This window comes from Geotrypetes seraphini, chromosome 7, assembly GCF_902459505.1.
Source record: "Geotrypetes seraphini chromosome 7, aGeoSer1.1, whole genome shotgun sequence".
Classification (NCBI taxonomy): Eukaryota; Metazoa; Chordata; class Amphibia; order Gymnophiona; family Dermophiidae; genus Geotrypetes; species Geotrypetes seraphini.
This window is the reverse complement of record NC_047090.1, coordinates 134,059,799-134,081,654: the sequence shown is the minus strand read 5'-3', so window position 1 is coordinate 134,081,654 and position 21,856 is coordinate 134,059,799. Positions and strand designations below refer to the sequence as shown.

Here is a 21,856-nt window from a genome sequence, read left to right as displayed (position 1 = left end):
CACCCAAAAGTTCGTCTTCATCCAGAGGAACTTTGGTCCAGGCCTCTGTGTTCACTCAGCCCATCCATCCATTCATCACAAAAATATGCACTCAGCACACTCACCCAATTCCCACATCCTAGCCCTGTGCTTAAAGTTAAACTGTCCACCTACTGTGTCCCCAAATCCAATACCACACAAATATGACCACTGTACAATTTGGAGTACAGAGAGAAGTTAATGAGTTTTGGAATCAGGTTAAGTATACCCATTAATTCTACTAACATAATACATTGACTCAGAAACAGACCACACTGATATCTCCTTATCTACTAATGTATCCACTGATTCCTTCAACTCACTAATACACCCCAGTGACTTCCAAATCCACTGATAGAATGGAAGAGTAGCCTAGCAGTTAAAACACCAGGCTGATGGCAAGAGAAGATTGGCTCAAACCCGCTGCTACTCTTTCTGATCTTGGGCAAGTTATTTAACTCTCCATTATCTCAGGTACAACTTAGACTGTAAGCTGTCCAGGGGCAGAAAAATACTGTACCTGAATGCAGTACTACTACTGAAAAGATGAAATTAAATAAAAATATATAAATAATAAATAATTCCTTAGCATCCTTACCAGACCAGTTCAGGACCTGTGAATGTTCTGCCTTTCAACCAGCAGATGGCGATAGAGAAACCAAATAGTTCCATGTGATTCACCCTTTAAGGCACAAATGTTCAGTACTTTTCTGTCTCCAGTGGCTAGTAACAGTTCACTGTGCGGGTCCAGGGCTGGTAAAGCCTGGTAAGCTTTTGAGCCATGTATCCCTGATCCAATATTCAACTGGTGATGATCACTGCCATCAGTGTTAAACCCTGAAATTCAATGCTAGCTCATGTTAGGGCAGCAGCAAGGAATTTCCAGGTTTCCAGAGTCGGCTCAACACATAGCCAGTTAAGTGCGATACTCGGCACTTAATTGGCTATAGGTTACCACATAAATGCTGGCTTTTACAAAGCTGTAGTAGAGGTTTCTACCATGGGCCAGCAAGGTAACTGCTCTGCTGCTCATAGAATTCCTATGAGCGTTGGAGCATTTACCTCACCAGCCAGTGGTAGAAGCCTCTATCGCAGCTTTGTAAAAGGAGCCCAAAGATAGGACTGACTTTTATGTGATCCTATTTATGTACTCAACCTGGCTGATGCCAACTCTGCCCTCTAGTATGCCCCCAAAATAGCCAGTTTTTAGTTTGTGCTAACTGGTTGTCAACTCCATTATTTTTTACATCTCGAAGAGCTGGAAGAAGTGAAAGTTACCTTAGCAATATTTGGAGAGGTCTACTCTAATCCCTTTCCTTATACTCTCCTTTTCCCCAGCAGGGGTTCTTGGGGCTGAGGTTTCTCTTCAGCCTGTGCAAGAGGTTGTCTGAGGCAGTCTCTTGACTAGTTAATCATGAGCACTTCTCTGGAAATTCATTGAGCCACATGGGAAAACTCAGAGCCATCTAAGGCCCGATTCACTAAACTCACCGATCTGGATCATTGTTGGGCTATTCTTGGCCGAGTTTTGCTGAGTGACCAATTCACAACAGATTCTGCATGCAAATGCTATGATTGGACACACGCCCTACAGCGTGTGTCCAATCATATCATTTGCATGCAGAATCTGTCAAACCCAATCGGTATTTCTTCTTCTGCTTAGTGAATCAATGGTTTCTTACTTTTGCATGCCATTTCCACTCATTTGCATGGGTGGATCGGATTGGGTAGGAGATTTGATCGGCAGCAGTTTAGTGAATCGGGTCAGGATCGGAAGGTTTAGTGAATCTAGGTCTAAGTTCCTTCCCTCCCTCCCTCCCTCCTCCCCTATCCTGCAACCACCTTCTCGCTCTGTATCTAAATTATATGTCCTCAATGAAACAGCAAGTATATTTCTTATTGTTCTCTATTTTGTGCAATGTGGCACTGTGCTATTAAGAGAGGTCTCTTGTGTGGTCTGCTACTCTCCTTATCAGCTACCTCACTTGCAGCTTGTAGGCTCATTAGGCTACTTTCTACAGTCAAAGTTGGGTATCATGTGAGATGGTTTTCAGGCAGGCCTGAGAATGACTCACTGCCCTGCCGCTATTGTACTTGTGGTTGGAGAAAGCAATACTTTAAAATTCCATTTATGAGTGCGGTAAGCATCTTCTCAATGCCATTCTTGCTATAGTAATTTTATCTTAGAGTAGGATAGGTTGTGTTTGTGACCAACTTCTTTTCAGATTCTTAATGCTGTTTGTGCCCCAATTTCAGAGGCAGCCACATCAACTCGTTTTTACTAGTTGGCTGTTAACTAGTCTTTGGCCTTATGAGTCAAAGCTTGGTAAACTTGTGAGGGCTTCTTTTATGGCTCATTTGGAGAGTTGTGTCTCGCTTCCAGCAACTTTGTTCTCATGAGGTGCTTCTTTGTCTCCACATGCAGTTTTACTTCTTCAGGTTTGGGTTCCCCTTCTTCCTTACTCCTTGTGATTCATTTTTGTTTTCTTTCTTTTGCAGTCAACCTCTAGTTTTGAGTTTTTGCTCTTATTCATTAGTCTGGCTTCCTGTTTTCTTTTCTTTTTAGTTACTGCCTTTGGCAGTTTGCCCAGCCAAGCTATGTTACCATAACCTGCGTCATCTACTACAGTACTTTTCCCTGGTGGAGTGTCAGCCCATTATCTATTCCTTCCTTTAAGGAACATTGTTTTTCCTTCTGTATATATCTCTAATTCAGCATGCTTTAGATTACAGGGTCCCAGGTTTGATCCTTTGATCCCTGGACCCCAGCTTGTCTGTCAACAGCCATTGTTTTTTTCCTCTGTTCCACTATTCTCCTTTCAGGTATTGGGGAACAGGGGTGCAGAGAGAAGGGGAATCTGTGCTGCTTCTCTGCCTGCTTTGTGGTTGAGGTTGCTATTCAGGCTGATGGTGTGGAGGTCTGTCTCTGCCACTAGGCAGCTACGGTACTGATCTGGTTAAGTGCCACTGAGAGCCCCTGTAATCTTAACTTCCTTCATCTAATTTTTAGGCTGTGAATATCAGAACTCTTTATTTGGGGGGGGGGGGGAATCCCTCACTCTGATAGTCTTTCTTGGATTTTTTACGGAGCCATTAAATTCAGGATGCCCTATTGTGTACATCAGTGGTCCTCAAACTTGTGGCCCAGGGGCCACATGCGGCCCGCCAGGTACTATTTTAAGGTCCTTAGTATGTTTATCGTAATCACAAAAGTAAAATAAAACAGTTTCTTGATCATATGTCTCTTTAGCTATAAATGACAATATCATTATTAAGACTTAGCCAAAAGGAAAGATTTATAAACTATAAAGAGTTTTTTATTTATTTATCATATTTTCATTAACTTATCAAGTTGTACAGAAAGATAAAATTAAAAAGATAAGGAAAAGATACATTACTAAATAGTAATGATCTAGCAAAATATTAGGAATTTGATAATTTAACTTTAAACTCAAGTCCTCAATATAGGATCCAAGACATAGAATCAGCGAGCAAATTAATAACTCAAATAGATAAACATAAGAAATCCGAGGAATCCATTAGTGAGGAAGTATCAAACTTCAATAAGCATTCATGTCCCAGCTTTCAGTCGAGCCGCAGATAAGAAGGTTGTCAGTTGGCTAGGGTCAAAAAAAACATTTTTTTGCATTTGATATTGTATCACACATTTACATGGGTGACGAAGGAAAAAAAGTCGCCCCAAGAGCAATAACATCCAGTTTCATAATGAGAAAATCACGTCTACGTTTTTGTGTGTCTCGTGCCAGATCTGGAAACATTTGTATTTTAAATCCAAGAAATTCCTTTTGTTTATTTTTAAAGAAAAGTGTAAGTAACCAATTTTTATCTGGTGTTAAGGCTACTGTAAGGAGAAGTGTTGCTGCTGTCGCCACCTCCCTATCCGAGAGTTCCAAGATCGATGTAATATTGGGTGATTGCTGATCGTCTTCTTGTGATTTTAATTATCCTTCTCTTCTTATAGGTAGATAATACACCTGAGAAAATGGTAGTAACAGATCCTCTGATATTTGCAAAACTTTCATCATGTAGCGTTTTAACATATCTCTAGGTGGTATCATCGCTACTCTAGGAAAATTAATCAATCTAAGGTTATTGTTGCGAGAAAAATTTTCCAAAGATTCTAATTTCCTACTCAAGTTTATGTTCTCTTACTAAGGTTTCCGTGATTTGTTTGGGTACTACAGTTGAATTTTTAAAGTCTTGTAACTCAGTTCTGAAATTTTTAATATCAGTTTCTTGGTTATTGACTTTTTGCTCCAGCTGAGCCAGCTGGGGCTTGATTGATTTTGCTAGGTCTGCCATGAGATCCCAGATAGAATCCAATGTTACCTCTCGGGGTTTCTGCAATGTAAAGGAAGTGTTTTGAGTTTCAATATTCTTATTCTCACCAACCGGCGTCTCCTCCTGGTCAGGGCTTTTCCGTTCGCAATCCACCCTCAAAACAGATGAAATCCCAGGCTCTGCGGGACTCTCCTGTAAATTCAGAGAGTCCAACTCCAAGCTCCCCTTCCTGATTTCAACGGCCTCCGGGGAGAAGTGCATTCCGCCTTCCGGTTGCTCCTCTTCCCTCGGGGAACTGGCAGTCTGGGGAGGAAGGGGAGGTGCTCTGGCGTCAGGGCTCAGGATAGTCTCCAGACCCAAGGAGGTCACCTCCGTCTCACCAAGGAGCATCTCCAGTGGGTGCATTGACGCCACTGATACTTCCTGCATTCGGCGCCGGAGCTCATCTATAGTGCCGAGACTGGTCTGGCCAGGGCGTCGCGAGGCTCCAGCAGTGCTTCGGCCTCTCCTTTTTGGCATGGCTCTCAGGTAAATGTTTGTAGTACAAACTTTTGATGAGGTGTGCTGTGGCGAACCGCTCAACTAACGGGTCTGTCTGCCATCTTGGATTCTGGTTGCACCGACGGCAGCTCTCAACTATAAAGAGTTTTACCTCATGCAAAGTTGTCAATTCTTTAATAAAACATTAACTATTTTTTTCTGAGGCCCTCCAAGTACCTACAAATCCAAAATGTGGCCCTTCAAAGGGTTTGAGTTTGAGACCACTGGTGTATATGGTTTAAAAAAGAAAAAGAAAGAAGAGAGTTTCTTTTATGGTTCATACCCTTTCAGTCCATTTGGATAGTTCCTTCTTACTTTCAGCGACAGATATAATTTTGAACAAGATAACAATAGTATCTTCTGGGTATCTGGGTAGTTTGATTTTTCATTGGCAGTGGACTTTTCTTCTCCTGCCAGTTTAACTTTGTTTTTTCTGACACTGAATTTGCTTCATTTATTACTTCTTCACCTGTTGCATATTCTAAATTTGCATATTGGATTGTAAGAACACTTATTCAGCCTCAGCTCTTTTCTACATGGGAGTTGTTTACTTCCTTCCTGGGTTGATATTTATTTAATTTTATACTGTAACGCATTCACTAAACTGGTTGCAGACGGCTTAGCCTGCATGCATTATAGTGGCGGATTATCATAACAGCTTATTGCGGTCATTAACAAGCTTTCTAGCAGTCTCTGATTGGCCCAGGTTGTTTAAGGCCCCTCCTATGAGTGGGGCCTTATGCGTCTGGGCCAATCAGAGTCCTGGGCCCCTCCCCTGATGCAGGATGGGCTCTTATTGACCCAGATTGGCTCTGATTGGCCATCTCTTCTGCTGCCGGTGGGTGTTTCTTGGTAGCAGGAGAGATTGGGCATTGGAAATTTATTTACAGGTCACTCTTTGGCTCTGATATCCTAGAAGAGAGTTGCTTTTTTTCTAGGGTTTAATATAGAAGGCCTTTCACTCTGATCTTATGTTTTTCTTTCTTAACAAAGTTCTGTTTTGTGATTTTTAATACTACTGCTATTATTAATCATTTCTATAACGCTACTACACATATGCAGTGCTGTATATCAAAACATGGAAGAGAGATTCCCTGCTCAAAAGAGCTTGCAATCTAGTCAAGACAGACAAATTGGAAAAGAAGGTGCATCTATACATAATGCTCGGGTGGGGAGAATTACAGAGGGAATGATAAGACAGATAATGGTGCTCAGCAAGTAGGGTGGAGTTTGGAACTGAAAGCATCTTCAAAGAAGTGAGTTTTGAGTCTGGATTTGAATACTGCCAGAGACGGAGCTTGACATACCAACTCAGGCAGTTTGTTCAAGGCATATGGTGCAGCAAAGTAGAAGGGATGGAGTTTGGAGTTGGCCGAAGAGGAGAAGGGTACAGATAAGAGAGACTTATGAGACTGATGAGCGGGGTGCTTGGGGAGAGGAAAGATACTGAGTTGCTGCGGAGTAAATCCACTTGTAGGTCAGTAACAGGAGTTTGAATTGTATGCGGAAACGGATAGGGGGGCCAATAAAGTGAGTTGAGGAGAGGGGTAATGTGGGCATAGCAACATTGACGGAATATAAGGCATGCAGCAGCGTTCTGAACAGATTGAAGGGGAGAGAGATGGTTTAGCGGAAGGCCAATAAGAAGTGGGTTGCAGTAGTCTAGGTGAGAGGTGATGAGGTTATGGATGAGGGTCTTGGCAGTGCACTCAGAGAGGAAGGGCCTGATTTTAGCAATATTGTAGAGAAAGAAATGACAGATTTTGTCAGTCTGTTGGATATGTGAAGAGAGGGCAAGAGATGAGTCAAAGATTACCCCAAGGTTACGAGACAATGAGACAGGGATGATGAGGGTATTGTTCACAGAAATAGAGAGCGGGGGGGAAGAGGAGAGACAGATTTAGGTGGAAAGATAAGGAGCTCAGTCTTGGCCATGTTTAATTTTAGACGGTGGTGAGACATCCAGGTAGCAATGTCAGACAAAGCAGGCTTTGGATAAAAGCAGAATAGAAATAATAAACTATAACTTATAGGTTCTGGACTGATCTGGTAAGGATTCTAAAGAAGGAAAATTTATATCTTACCTGTTAATTTTTTTCTTTAGTCCTACTAGACCGGTCCAGAAGCCCACCATAGTACATCTCCTTTGATTCAGTCATTCTGCCATTTATATACAGTATAGCTTTTCTTTTGTTCCAGGTATAAGTTCTGATTTTTGCATGATTAATTTTTTCCATAAATATGACCTTCTGCTATCAATTATTACTACTATTCTGATTTTACTACATTATCATTGCCCAATAGCTCAGCATTCTACTGTTTCATTGTAATATGCTAGCTTCTCTACATTTATTCCAACCAATAATGAGCTGTTTTGTGCTGCCTTTATTATTATTACCTTAAGCCAACAGGTTAAATTTCAATGATGAAGATGTGATTATGCTAGTTTAACTACATCATGTATAACTATTCAATCTAAAGAGAGATTGCATGTTTTATCAGACAAAATGCTGAACATCTATGCCTGTACAGTACCCTTAAAGGGTAAATCACATGGAACTATTTGCTTTCTTTGTTTATATCCATTTGTCAATGAGCACAACACTCAAAGCTTCTGGCCTGGTCTGGTAGGACTAAAGGAAAGAAAATTAACAGGTAAGATATAATTTTTTCATAATATACACAACTGAACCTCAAAAGCTATTAATGTACTATATACACATCAACATGTTGTTCCTAGGGTAATATCTCAAGTGGTTTAGCTGTTGAACAGTAGCTAAACCATGTAAGTATTTTAATTTGTAGTTAGACTAATTAGCTCTAACAACTGTGCTTGCTTTACACCTCTTTAGCCAATTGCTATTCAAAGCTTGCATATTTGCTTGAATTTAGCTCTTGCCTGTTCACTTATTTAAACAATGCATAGAGTGAGCGTGTAGAGAAGAAGCTTTAGGGCAATTGGGCACATGGAATGCTCTGGTGTTTTGACATATTGGGGGATTCTAGAGGTTTAGGGGCACAGTGAGATATATTAGTGGGTTTAGGAGCACAATGGGGTGTATTTTTGGGTTAAGATGTTGATTGAATACATTAGTGATTTTAGGGGATCATGGAGCATTGGTGGGTTTTCTTAACCCCAGAGATTAATGTTGGGGTACATTACTGAGTAAGGGAATTAGTGGTGGGTATACTAGAGGGCATTAAAAGATATGCTAAATAAGATACTTGTGACACCTCTGACTTGAAGATTCCAAGAAAGTGTCTTGCTGGTTCAAGGGTCTTAGGCTGAACCAGAGAACCTCCAGCTCTTAAAATTTAAAAATTAGTTGTAAAATGAGTGTTCTTTTTAAGGGTCTCTTTTACAAAATTACGGTAGTGATGCTGCTGTGGTAAATGCACCGAAGCCCATAGGGTATATTTACTGTGGATTTACTGTGGGTATCCATGGTAACCTGTTCCCATGTCTTTCTCTGACTGGGTTTGATTCCCATCTGCAGATCCTTGTGACTCTAGCCAAATTACCCAAAACTCCATTGCCCCAGATACAAAATATGTGCCTATACATACAGTAATATGCAAACCACTTTGATTGTAACCATAGAAGGCAGTATGTCAAGTCCCATTCCCCTTCCCTATATAAGAAAAATAGTTGATTTAATTAAATTATTATTTTCTGTATTATTTAGGAAATTGTAACACTATGTACTGTATGCATCTCGGCCACTTTTTAACTCCCTGCTGAAGCCTTTTGAGGTCAGCCATCTTGGATCAAAGATGCCTTTTGAAGAACTGTTTGGCTTTCGTGGGCCCCGATTCACTAAAGTCAGCGATCGTCACTAAACCTGTTTTCACAAGTTTAGCAACGATTGCTGCTAACTGACCCGATTTACAAAACAGGCCACCGCATCTTTTCTCCCTCGATCGCCCATTTTCCAATCCGGACATGCAAATTTGTAAAACCCCATGCAAAATAGCCAAGTGACTGATTCACTAACATTTGCTTGGCTATTTTGCATCCGATTTTACGGTCCTAAAACCCGACTGCTGTAGACCAGTCAGTAACTGTGTTACTGATAGATATGCCTGGGTTGTGGGTTGGTTTTTTTCATTTTTTTTAAATGGCACTGATATATTTTGCGTGTATTACACAAGCAAAATATCTGCTCAATAAAAAAAAAAAAAAAGATAAAAAGCCCCCCATCCCGACAAATCACCCCCTCCCCAAACAAAAACAAAAAAATGGCAGAAGGGATGCCCAATCCCTCCTGCCATCAGGCCTCGCCTTGTGTCGGGTCTCCACCGCCGTTGCCCTCCCCCTCCCTGTACCTTTAAGTTGGGAGCAGGAGGGGTGCTCAATCCCTCCTGCTCCTCCGCCAGCTGGCGTCAGCAATGCGGGCCTTAGGCCCTGCCCCATTACATCATGTGATGCACCTTAGGAGGGGCCTGAGGAGTCTGAGCCAATCAGAGATGTCCCTAGGCAGGAGCCTAAGGAAGTCCCTGATTGGCCAAAACAATGGCAGTCACCTTGGGCAGCAGCTTCTGGGAGGGAGCAGCAAAAGCAGCTGCAGTGAAAGCAATATGGCCTGACAACCACACAAACTCAAAAAAACAAGAGGAGGTACTTTCACCATCAGGGGGATGGGCGGTTTTCAAATAGCCCATTTATCTTGATTATTCTGGGAGGAGTAATGTTGGGGTGATTATGATTGTTGGGGGGAAGGGGTGCTACAAAGGGCCTAAAAGTTAATTGGAGATGGGGGCACAAAGTTGGAGGTTTGCCTAGGGTGCCTAATGCCTTTGCAGTTACCCTGGGTTGCAGAGTTGTGTACCTCTATCTTTTTTTTTTCTTTTAGTGATGGTCTATCTGTCAAGGGAGCCCCCTTCAAATTTATGCTTGCTTTGAGACTTCAAATCTTTAAATGTTATTGTTGCAATGCACCACCCAAGCTTACTTTTGGTAGTAAATGGTTTCCGCAGAAAGAATATGTTCTTAGAAGGTCAATGTGCTTTTCTTACCTGAAATGTGATAGGGGAAATGAACTTATTAGGTGTGTAATGCATTTTAGTGTCACTTATTTGGATGCATTTTTCAAATGAAGGAAAACTCCAGAATGAGAGTGCATAGTAGAAAGTTGAGGTTATAGGCTCAGGAGTAATCTATGGAAATACATTTTTACAGAACGAGTGGTAGATGGCCGTGGTTGTCAGGCTGCATTGCTACGACTGCAGCTGCTTTTGCAGCCCCCTTCCAGAAGCTACTACCCAAGGTGACTGCCTATTCTTGCCTAATAGTTGGGCTGATCCTGCTTAAGTAGGGACAACAACTAACAGTTTTCTCTTTTTTAAGAGAAAAAGTTTCCCAGTGAAAGTGGTGGAGACAAAGACTGTTTGAATTTCAAACTCCTGCTGACCTCCTTCCACTACAACACTCATGGCTAACTCTCTCAGCTCCTACTCTCCATAGAAACATAGAAACATAGAAGATGACGGCAGAAAAGGGCTACAGCCCATCAAGTCTGCCCACTCTGCTTACCCACCCCCTGTCTATGCCCTAATGACCCAATTTCCGTATTTTGACACTTGTAGGGATCCCACATGGGTATCCCATTTATTCTTAAATTCTGGCACGCTGTCTGCCTCAATCACCTGCACTGGAAGCTTGTTCCAATGATCAACCACTCTCTCTGTGAAGAAATACTTTCTGGTGTCGCCATGAAATTTTCCGCCCCTGAGTTTGAGCGGGGGCCCTCTTGTGGCCGAGGGTCCTTTGAGAAAGAAAATATCATCTTCCACTTCGACACGTCCCTTGAGGTACTTAAATGTTTCGATCATGTCTCCCCTCTCCCTACGTTCCTCGAGAGTGTAGAGCTGCAATTTGTTCAGTCTCTCTTCATACGAGAGACCCTTGAGCCCTGAGATCATCCTGGTAGCCGTCCGCTGAACTGATTCAATTCTGCGCACATCTTTACTGTAATGTGGCCTCCAGAATTGCACACAGTACTCCAGATGAGGTCTCACCATGGCCCTGTACAACGGCATTATGACTTCAGGCTTTCGGCTAACGAAACTTCTATTGATACAACCCAATATCTGCCTTGCCTTAGATGAAGCCTTCTCCACTTGATTGGCAGTTTTCATGTCTGCACTGATGATTACTCCTAAATCTCGTTCTGCTGAAGTCCTAGTTAAAGTTTCTCCGTTCAAGAAGTACGTCTTGCATGGATTTCCGCTTCCGAGGTGCATGACCTTACATTTCTTAGCATTGAAACCTAGCTGCCAGATTGAAGACCAACTTTCCAATGTAAGCAGGTCCTGCGCCATATAATTCTGTAAACTGCATTCACTTATTATATTACATAGTTTGGCGTCATCGGCGAATAGTGTTATTTTACCTTGAAGCCCTTGAGTCAGATCCCCTATGAATATGTTGAAAAGGAGTGGATCCAGGACCGAGCCCTATCTCTTTGCCACACTGAGCTCTCAACTCAAAGTGCCATCACCTCCAATCCCTCTATTACTTCCTCCCACCCCAGACTATGACTGAGTACTTCTATGACAAGGTTCACAAGATTAACCTTGAGTTCTCAATCAAGCCACCTCCACCTCTTCCTTCCCCAACCCATTCTGTCAACCTTCCTTCAGACCATGCTGCCTTTTCTTCCTTTCCTGAAATCACTGAAGCGAAAATTGCACATTTTCTTTCCTCTTCCAAACTCACTACCTGCTCCTTTGATCCAATTCCCATCTACTCAGCAATATCTCTCCTACTGTCATCCTTTCTATCTGTCACATCCTCGATCTATCACTTTCCACTGGGTAATTCCATATCAACTGGTCCAACTTCAAGGAGGGTCCCCACTTAACATCTTTGACAGGTACAAAAAAAGTGGCCCAAATAAAAGGGCCCCTAACTCTGGACATATTTGAAACCATTGCCACAAAACTTTATCTTCATTAGAGGTCCCTGAAAAAATATAATCAATTTCTGAGATAGTTGAATGAGGACCTCTGGACCACTTGACTTGGAATGACCCCACTGCAACTGTCCATGATGTCTTCAAACATGCCACAATTACATACCTCTTCAAGATCCTACTTGCCCCATTTCTCGCCTCCATTTCTTATCTAAGCTACTTGATACCACTGTTGCTTTGACTTTTTGTCACCACTAGCTATTCTTGACCCACTTCAATCAGCTTTCTCCCTCTGAACTCTATGGAAACTTCTCTTGGTAAAGTCTCCAATGACCTGTTCCTGGCCAGATCCAAAGGCCTCTATTCTATCCTCATCCTTCTTGATCTATCTGCTGTTTTTGACAATGTAGACTACCACCTTTTCCTTGATACGTTGTCCTCGCTTGGATTTCAGGGCTCTGTTCTTTCTTGGTTCTCTTCTTATCTCTCACATCTCCTCCACTGCTATCCCACTATCAGTCTGGGTACCCCAGGGCTCAGTCCTGGGATCTCTTCTTTACTCCATCTATACTCATTCTCTTCATGCTCTGATCTCTTCCCATAGTTTTCAGTAGCACCTCCATACTGATGATGCCCAGATCTACCTCTCTACACCAGATATCTACAGGCATTCAGGGCCGATTCTCAGTCTGCCTGTTCGACAATGCTGCCTGGATGTCTCAACCTCATTTAAAACCAAACATGGCCAAGACTGAACTACTTATCTTTCCACCTAAACCTATTGTTTCTCTCCCCCCATTTTCTATCTCAGTGGATAATACTCTCATCTTCCCTGTCTCATCAGCTTGCAACCTTGGGGTCATCTTTGATTCCTCTCTCTCTTTGTCTGCATAAATCCAACAGACCACTAAAGCTTGTCATTTCTTTCTCTATAATATCACCAAAATCCAACCATTCCTCTTTGAGTACACTACCATAACTCTTATCCACACCCTCTTCTTGCCTAGACTACTGCAACTTGCTTCTCACAGGTCTTCCATGTAACCATCACTCTCCCCTTCAGTCCATTCAAGATTCTACTGCACAACTTATATTCCACCAGTCACTATGCTTGCGTCACTCCTCTCCTCCCTCTCCATTTTCTCATACAGCTCAAACTCCTCTTATTGACTTACAAGTGCATTCACTCTGCAGCTCCTCAATATTTCTCCTCTCGTATCTATCCCTATACTCCTCCCCGAGAACTCCATTCATTAAGTAAGTCTCTTATCTGTATCCTTCTCCTCTACTGCCAACTCCAGAGTACATCCTTTCTGTCTTGTTGCACCATACGCCTGGAACAAACTCAGTCTTCGGCAATATTCAAATCTAGGCTAAAAGCCCACTTCTTGGAGGTATCTTTTAACTCCTAACTCCCACTCACTTGTAAACCACACATGCCTGTTTTATTATTCCCTCTCTGAGAAATTCCCTAACCCCCTACTTGACCTTTTTGTCAGATTAGATTGTAAGCTCTACTGAGAAGGGACTGTCTCTTGAATGTACAGTGCTGCATACATCTAGCAGCACTATAGAAATGATGTAGTAGTGCATTCAAGAAAGCATGGAACAGGCACATGGGATTCTTAGGGCGAAGAGGAGATAGTGGGTGCTATGGATGGGCAGACTGGATGGGCCATTTGGCCTTAATCTGCTGTCATATTTCTATGTTTCTATCATGTTATGGGGCTGTAGAAATACAAGAAATAATAGCATCTTGTGAGAAGCCCTTTCAGCATCTTCCTGCATGTACTGGACTCTGAACCACTGTGCAGAACAGAATGCTTTGGAATCATGTGGACGTCTTCATTCAGCAAGTTTCCACATGAGTGATTTTTTGTTTGTTTGTTTCTCTACCAGTGCATACATCGTGATGTAAAACCAGAAAATATTCTGATAACAAAACATTCTGTCATTAAGCTTTGCGACTTCGGATTCGCTCGGATACTAAGTAAGTGATACTTTTTATGTTTTATGAGGTTTATAACATCCTGTAAAAAAAGTGTAAAACAATGTGAGTTTATTAAAACAATGCGTTGATTTATAATAGGTTATGAAAAAAACATTTCAGCAGGTTCCCAGATGTTCTCTTACAAACTAACTGTGTCTTGACATGAGTTACCAGAGAGCATCACATGGGTAACTCTGCATTGGAGAAATGGAAACTGACAGCTGATGAAAAGTGCCCTTACTCGGGTCCCTGAAAGTTCTGCTGATGTCCATTTCATTGGGTTTCTTATGGTTATACAGAGGTCACTAGAACCCAAGACTTCCGACAGCAGATGCAGAGCAGAAGATCCTGCCTGTTTCCTTTCTTACTTCAGTACTGCAGGGCCCACCCACAGGCCGATGATCAGAACCTAATGCCGGTGTTATATGTAATTAACGCCGGACTAGTGCTGGCGCTAGAATGTGCACAGAGGACGCGAGCGCAGGAACCAGCGTGGGCATTGAAAATCAGTGTAAATAGCATGTAAATGCAGTCAGACATAGCCATTCCCTCCCAATGCTCAGAAATAGCACCCTTCCAGAAACTGCCCTACCGCAGGACACCCAATGCCATTTATGCACGTACCATGCATTAGCTGCAAAACTGTCACATGGTGAATGCAAAACCTGGGTAGTAAATGTAGAGGGCCTGCCCAGCATTTGGCTTGTATTTACCACACAATCCACAGACACTGTATAACGTGGGAGCACAAGAGCTACTTGCCACAACATGTAACCTGGTGCAGGCACACTCCAAAATATATTTATTTCATTTGTTTTCTATCCTGTTTTCCCCAAAGAGCTCAGAATGGGTTACAGGTTAAACATACATAATATATAGTTAACAGATTACGATTTGCACTGGATTTGCTATAATTACAGTACAAGTTTATGATACAAGATGTTATCTTAACTACAGTGGCGTACCAAGGGGCGGGGCGGGGGGGAGGTCTGCCCCGGGTGCACGCTCCAAGGGGGTGCACAGCCGGCCAGATCCGGAACCTCCCACGCTGCTGCAAACGGCACCTCAGCGCGGCTGCCGTACTTAGAGCAGAGTCGGCAGCCGTGCTGAAGTGAACGAAGATTCCGCGATGACTGCGCCGTCTACCGCCTCTGTTCCGGAAGAGGTAAGTGATGTCGGGGGGGGGGGGGTGGGTGGACCGGCAGCCGCAGTCATCACGGGATCTTGCTGCAACTAACTGCATCTGCCGGCCCAACCCCCTCCGACGTCACTTACCTCTTCCATCCGGAGCAGAAGCAGTCATCGTGGGACCTTTGGGATGGAGAAAGAAAGGAGCATAGTAGGGTGATGAAAGGAGGTCAGGGTGGCATGGAATCATGCTGAAGGATGACAAAGGGGGGTCAGGGTGGTATGGAATCATGGTGAAGGGTTACAAAAGGGATCAGGGTGGTATGGAAGGGTGTGGAGGGTGACAAAGGGGGTCAGGGTGGTATGGAATCATGGTGAAGAGTAAGAACGGGAGTCAGGGTGGTATGGAAGTGTGGTGGAGGGAAAGGGGCAGATGCTGATGGAATTGCAGGGAAAGAGACATAAGGGGGAAGGATACTGTATGGAACTGGGTTGGAGGGAGAGAAAGGGGGCAGATGCTGATGAAGGTGGGGGAAGGAAAAGGAGAGAGTGAAATGCCAGACCATATGGGTGTGGGAGAGTGAAGGGAAGAAGAGGAGAGATGCCAGACCATTGGAGGAGGGAAGGGAGGAAGATGGATGTCAGACTAATGGGGGTGAAGGGAGAAATGGAAGAGAGATGCATAAAGTTTCTAGGACAGAAATAGAAAAAGAGAAGATATCATATAGAAGGGGCAGAGAGAGGGTAGACAGTGGATGAAAGGAAGAGAGTGACAAAAAGATGAGGAAAGCAGAAACCAGAGAAGACAAGGTAGAAAAAAATTCCATTTATTTATTTTTTTTTTGCTTTAGGTGAGATGCATCGCTGTTTCTGTGATGTTGCATTGTATGCAGAGTCCAGCTTCTTGGTGCTTCAGTTTAACCTTTGTCTTCGTATTTTTATTCTATCTCCCCATTTACAAAACTGTAGAGCGTTTTTTAGCATTGGCATCTGAGCTGTTATCACCGTGGCTAAAAACCACACTACAGTTTTATAAAAGGGGGAGGAGTTAGTTTGTGATTACATGCTAGGCGAAGGTGTTTTCTGTATTCTGTGTGTTCGAAAAGACATGGTGTTCTGTTAGGATTGACTGTGTAGGATTGATCTGTACTAGTCTGGCTTGTTTAGTTTTACAATGGGTTTATTGATGTACTGCTCACTGCAGTATGTAAGATGCTGCCTTTTCCAAGATATTCATGTGTGACGTGTGGATTGTTACTAAAAATCATGTTTTTCATACAGATGGGAGGGGGGGGGTCAAAAAAAGATGGGCCCCGGGTTGGTACGCCACTGCTTAACTATAAGACATCTCTCCCATTTCTGATCTCCCCCTTCCATATAAGGAAGGGGGGGGAGATGTCATGGGGAGAGGAATTGGAAAAGGGGATTGTCTTTTGATATGGAAGGATGACCCCCCCCCCCCCTAGTGGTAGTATCATGAAACTGCTGCTAAGGGTCATTGGCATCATTGTGGATCCCAGCACAGTGCTCTAATTCTCCTGGTATTCTACAAAACACTCTACCAAATACAGAGTCTTTTGCAAAATAAGGATGAGCAGGAGTACACATGTACTTCCGGCACATATAGCAGGAGCAAGCAGCTTCCACATAGAAGTGATGATTTCACAACTTCCATTTGTAAGTGGTGCCGCTTCCACATATCCAAATATAGCTGTACCAGTTTACAAACCTATGGATGTATGTGCTGCCAGTTAATAGTAAGGCTACAAGGGTTGTTGGTTTTTTTTTCTCTTCAATTATAGAGGAAGAAAGAAACATTGGGGATTAAAAATTACTTCTTTTATCTCTCATGTAAAGCACTGGCCCAAAAAATAAGCACTTTAAAAAAAAAATCTGTGCATGTCTTTAAGCTGGTGTACAACCTGATGGGGAAATTTTTTCCAATAAATGTGTGTTCTGCTTTTAAAATGGGGGATCCACATGCAGATTTTTGTCGTGCCCATGGCAAGCCTAAACCTTACCCCTTTGAAATCTCTGACCCATGTTAACATTCATTGATTAATGTAATGTAATGTAATTTATTTCTTATATACCGCTACATCCGTTAGGTTCTAAGCGGTTTGAAGAAAGTATACATTAAGATTATAAATGAGAAGTAAGAAGGTACTTAAAAAATTCCCTTACTGTCCCGAAGGCTCACAATCTAACTAAAGTACCTGGAAATTAATAAAGAAGAGAAAATAAAGATGGTTGAAAAAAGAAAAATTCTATGTGAACTTATAGGATGGAAATTAAACTGACAGTGAAGAACTGTATGAATAATACATATGTCCCTATTATTTAAAAAGGTACAGTAAATATACTGTTTCAAAGCTATGTACCATTCTGCTTTATAAATCTTTACCTACAGCAGTTGAAGCATGCTCCCAAATTAGTTAGAAGAGGTGTGCTATTTAAGGGGCCATTTTTTAAACTATCTAGGGAGCTTTTGTTAGCAAATCTATTCTTTAATTTTCAGAAGGAAAACCCAGACTATTTAGGCCTGGCAATAACAAACGTATCCACAGGCACTGTATACACAGAAATTTCAAAATGAAATCCCTATGCACAGTTTACCTTTCCATCTTTAAAAGCTTCAGGCAAATCCACACATATTATGAACCAGCGTGCATGCTTCTGGCCACTGAGAAAAGGAAAAATTAATGAGTAGTCATTCTATATTCCACATAATTTTTTTATGTTTAAGCAGGTTAGAGATTTTTTTAAATAAATAAAATAAGTTATATTCCTTGTGGAAACAGATGCTTTCTGAAATCACCATTTACACGTGTCTGCAGTCTACATATGTCAATGCTGCTATTTGCATGTGGAGGGGCTTCTAAAACCACCCTCCCAAATTTGCTTACTATTCTTATAGGGAAATTTCATAAGAGGGCATCTAGGCAGGGAAGCACATATTTACCCACATGCCTCTCTAAAATTTCCTCATGTTTGTGATGGGAGGAATCGGTGCTTATGTAGGTATTTTATAAACTAAAATCCTAAGTGCTGGTTCTGCCCCTCCCCATTCCCACTATTCTCCATCCCCAGATGAAGGGGGATAGAGAGTTGGGCAGCACAGATGACAGGACTGCAGTCATTTGACATGCCTATATGAAGAGTGTTCTCTATGTACGCACCTACATACCATGCCATTGGCTATGCAGGTGGGTGTTCACCTGGTCAGAGCATGAGCAGGGCATATAATTGCAGCCATAAATTATAACGTTTTATAATTTACAGATGTTCACTTGCAATCTGGGTGTGAGCATTTACACCAGCTCTGCGTCTGGTGGAAGTGTTTGCACCTTAAACATAGCCACATTTTAGCCACGTATTCTGCTATTCCTTAAAGAGATGGTGCCTGCTTTCCTTTATAGAATAGGCTTAAAACAGCGGCTTTCCTGGTGCCTAAAATATTGATGCCCCCTTATAGAATTACCCTCATATTGCATAAAAGTAAGCCCTTTGTTTTCTAAGTGCCTAATTTTATTAATGTATGTGCTGAGAGTATGAAAAGATGATGGCGGAACGTTTGGGGACTAGTAAATCCTTTAATGATGTATGGAGTCCATTGACTAATTTTATTGCATTATAATAAGGGTCATGTTTCTTTCTTTATCATTAGATTTCCTTACACATCCAGGGAGGGTGGGGGAAAGAAAATGTATTTTGAATAGTTAAATTATTTATTTATAATTTGTAATCACATCATATATATTATTATATTACGAATGAAGATATGGATGGGAGAAAATGATTGTTTAATGTAATAATTGTATAGTGAATAGTGTGTTTTGTGCAGTTTTTCTGATTTACCATTTGTATTGCACTATCGAAGTTTGAAGATCAATAAAGATTTTTTAAAAAATGTATATGCTGAGACAGTTTTATTTTAAAAAGTTGGCTACTTGAATGTATCAGACGCTATTCTACACACTGATTAAATTACCCTTTTAGCATGTAAATGACCCCCTTAATGTGTTATGCTTTTAACTTTGTTTCTTTCAATCTGTCATTTACAATATTGCAGAATCATGAACCTTCTTTCCAGTGGCATAGCTACGGGTAGGCCTGGGTAGGCAGAGGCTCACCCATTCAGGGCTCATGGCCACCATGAATGGTCCACAAAAGTGTTCTGTAGTAGCCACTTCACTCTGGTCTCTCGCAAGCCCCCAGATCCAGCATTCCTCACAGTTCCTCCCTCCCTCTCTAATTTACCTCAACATTTTCACTGACACTGCAGCAGCGCACCTCTACTACCAGTGCCAGCCTCACAAGCTTCCCTCTGCCCCACCCTTGCTGATGTCACTTCTATTTCCTGGATGCGCCAGAGTGGAAGGCTGGGAAGCCAGTGTATGCAATGAAAGGGTGTTGCAGCTGCACTGGCAATGAAAATGAGGCAGATGAAGGGGGAGGCTAATGCTGGATTGAGAGGGTGAGAGTAGAGGGAGAGAGATGTAGAACCAAGGAGAAGGGGATTTTTGAAGGCCCACCCAAAATGATAGGTCTGGCTAGGCTTACCACATTTGTTGAAGCAAGAAAGAGGGCACGTGGCCCTGCCCCAGCCCTGCCCTAATCTGCCCCCAGCTCCATCCCCACAAACCTTATCTCATGTTCCCTGAGCTCGGAGCCACGCCTAGAGGGCCTCCAAGCATGCGTGGATGTGATAACTCTCTCCATCTCTCACTCTCATGAACAGAATAGCAAGGAGTCTTTCTGTCTCTTACATGATTGAAGTGCTAAGGTTCACGACAGTCAACAAAATATAGGTTGAACTAAACTAGTTACAGTCTCGCATGATGTCAGCTTCCTAGTCCTTCATTCTGTCATCCTCTTCTGTCAATGTTCTAGCTGGACCTAGTGATTACTACACAGACTATGTGGCTACCAGATGGTATCGAGCTCCTGAGTTACTGGTGGGAGACACACAGTATGGTCCTCCAGTGGATGTCTGGGCAGTAGGTTGTGTCTTTGCAGAGCTGCTATCAGGAGTTCCCTTATGGCCTGGAAAATCAGATGTGGATCAGTTGTACCTGATCAGGAAAACATTAGGTAAGTGTCGGCACAGGGAGGATGCTGTTAGTTTCTTAGCATAAGTGGCTGTCCAGTAGAATAGCAGCCTGTATGAAAATGATTTGAACCACTTTGCCCAAGATATAGCTTCTGTAAAAATGCTAAATTATGCAACTTGAAAGTACATTGGGGTTGGGGGAGGAATGTTTAATTTTTAGGGAATTTTCTTACCAAAGACATTTCTTCTCCTGCACTGGGAATTGTCTTGTATCAAAACACAGTTTGGGAGCTTCTTATGAAGCCAACAAGTGGAGACTTATAAATCCCAAAGTAAGAAATGCAGAAGTTTGAAGGGGCATAATCGTTTACGTTCATTTCGCAAGTCATCCAAAGTTAAAAAGAGCCTAAGACACATTTTTGAAAGAGACGTCCAACTTTTTTTTACTTTTGAAAATCGTCTAATTATACGTCCTGCCAATCTGATCGTCCAAGCCGCTAAAATCGTCCATCTTTATACCACATTTCCATCCAAGTCCAAAATGCCTAGAACAAGCCCTGTTGGATGTGGGAGGGGTCTGCAAAGTGATGGATTGAACACCCAGACATGCCACCTAAATAGTGAGGTACATTACAGGGCACTGCTGTGAACTTCACAAAAAGGGTGCCATGGATTCTCCTTCCTACAACTCCATTATAGGTCATGGTAAGCCCCCCAAACCACCTCCAGAATCCCCTAGACCCACTTATCTACCATCCCAATAGCCCTTATGGCTGCAGGAGCCACTTATATGCTAGTACAAAAGGGTTTTGGGGGTGTATAGGGCAGTGCACATGTTTAAGTATCAATGCAGTGATAACAGTGGCTTATAGGCATGGGTCCTCCTCTCTATGGGTCTCTAACCCACCCCTAAGACGACTTAAGCGGCCTCTGGGCTGGACGACTAGGCTTTCCTATGCCAGGCGGCCAGGTGATGATGGTCTGGAGGCTGAAATTTAAAGTTGTGAATAAAATTTTTATGGGGGGTGGGGGGGTTGGTGATCACTGGGGTAGTGTGTGGGGGTCTGTGTTATGTGTTTGCAGTGCTTATCTGGTGAGTTTAGGTGGTTTTTTGTGACTTAGACCATGTTTTACATGGTCTAAGTCACAACGTCCAAGTTCCGTCGATTCTGGGCTGTATAACTTTCGGTTATACATGCTGTACGACTAAGTCTAAGCCAGCCCAGGTCCCGCCCAACTCCCACCCTCGACACACCTCCCGAAACGCCCCGTTTAGCTTTGGACGTTGAGTGGCATTATGAAGGCCTAGGTCATTTAGAAATACATCCAAAACTTGTTTTTATTTTCGGCACTTGGACGTTTTTGAGAAATGTTCGTCCAAGTGCCGACTTAGGCCGTTTTTTGGATGTTTTTCTCTTTCGATTATGAGCCTCATATTGTCACAACCAGTTCACTTCCACATAATTAAGCTTCCATCAGTCTTTTTTTAAAATATAAATAAAGGCAGAAATGGAAAGGAGAATGACATTTGAACTCTAGCTGTTCTGTGACCCTACTAATCAACAAAGATCTAAATGAACCTCAAGCAATTGAAAGAAGCTGTGGAAAGCAGGGAAGCATGGCGAGAACTGGCCTACAGAGTCGGACACTACTGAATGAATAGTAGTAGGCACAGGGATTAACCAAGTGAATTTTAGCCTGTTTCTGCAGTTTTGCCACAGTTCATAGCAAAATCTCTGTTGAATTAAAAAAAACAAACAAAACTGAAATCGGTCTTTGTTTAAAACGAAATCTGCAGACTGAGGGAATAACAATAGCAAAACAAACTTTAAATCGGATTTCCACCAGTGCCTGCCTGATCTTTATAACGTAGGAAGTCTGCAAATTTGTTTATAAACCAGATTTGAACAG

General features: G+C 42.4%; 1 protein-coding gene across 1 annotated transcript in view; it reads left to right on the top strand.

The window, feature by feature from the left end:
• The window catches only part of CDKL1 (cyclin dependent kinase like 1), a 100,625-nt gene that overhangs the window by 65,201 nt on the left and 13,568 nt on the right, over nt 1-21,856 (top strand). Inside the window, exons 5-6 of the mRNA XM_033951191.1 lie at nt 13,674-13,764; nt 19,786-19,986. Coding sequence (XP_033807082.1) covers nt 13,674-13,764; nt 19,786-19,986 — 292 coding nt within the window. The remainder of the gene's footprint in view (nt 1-13,673; nt 13,765-19,785; nt 19,987-21,856) is intronic.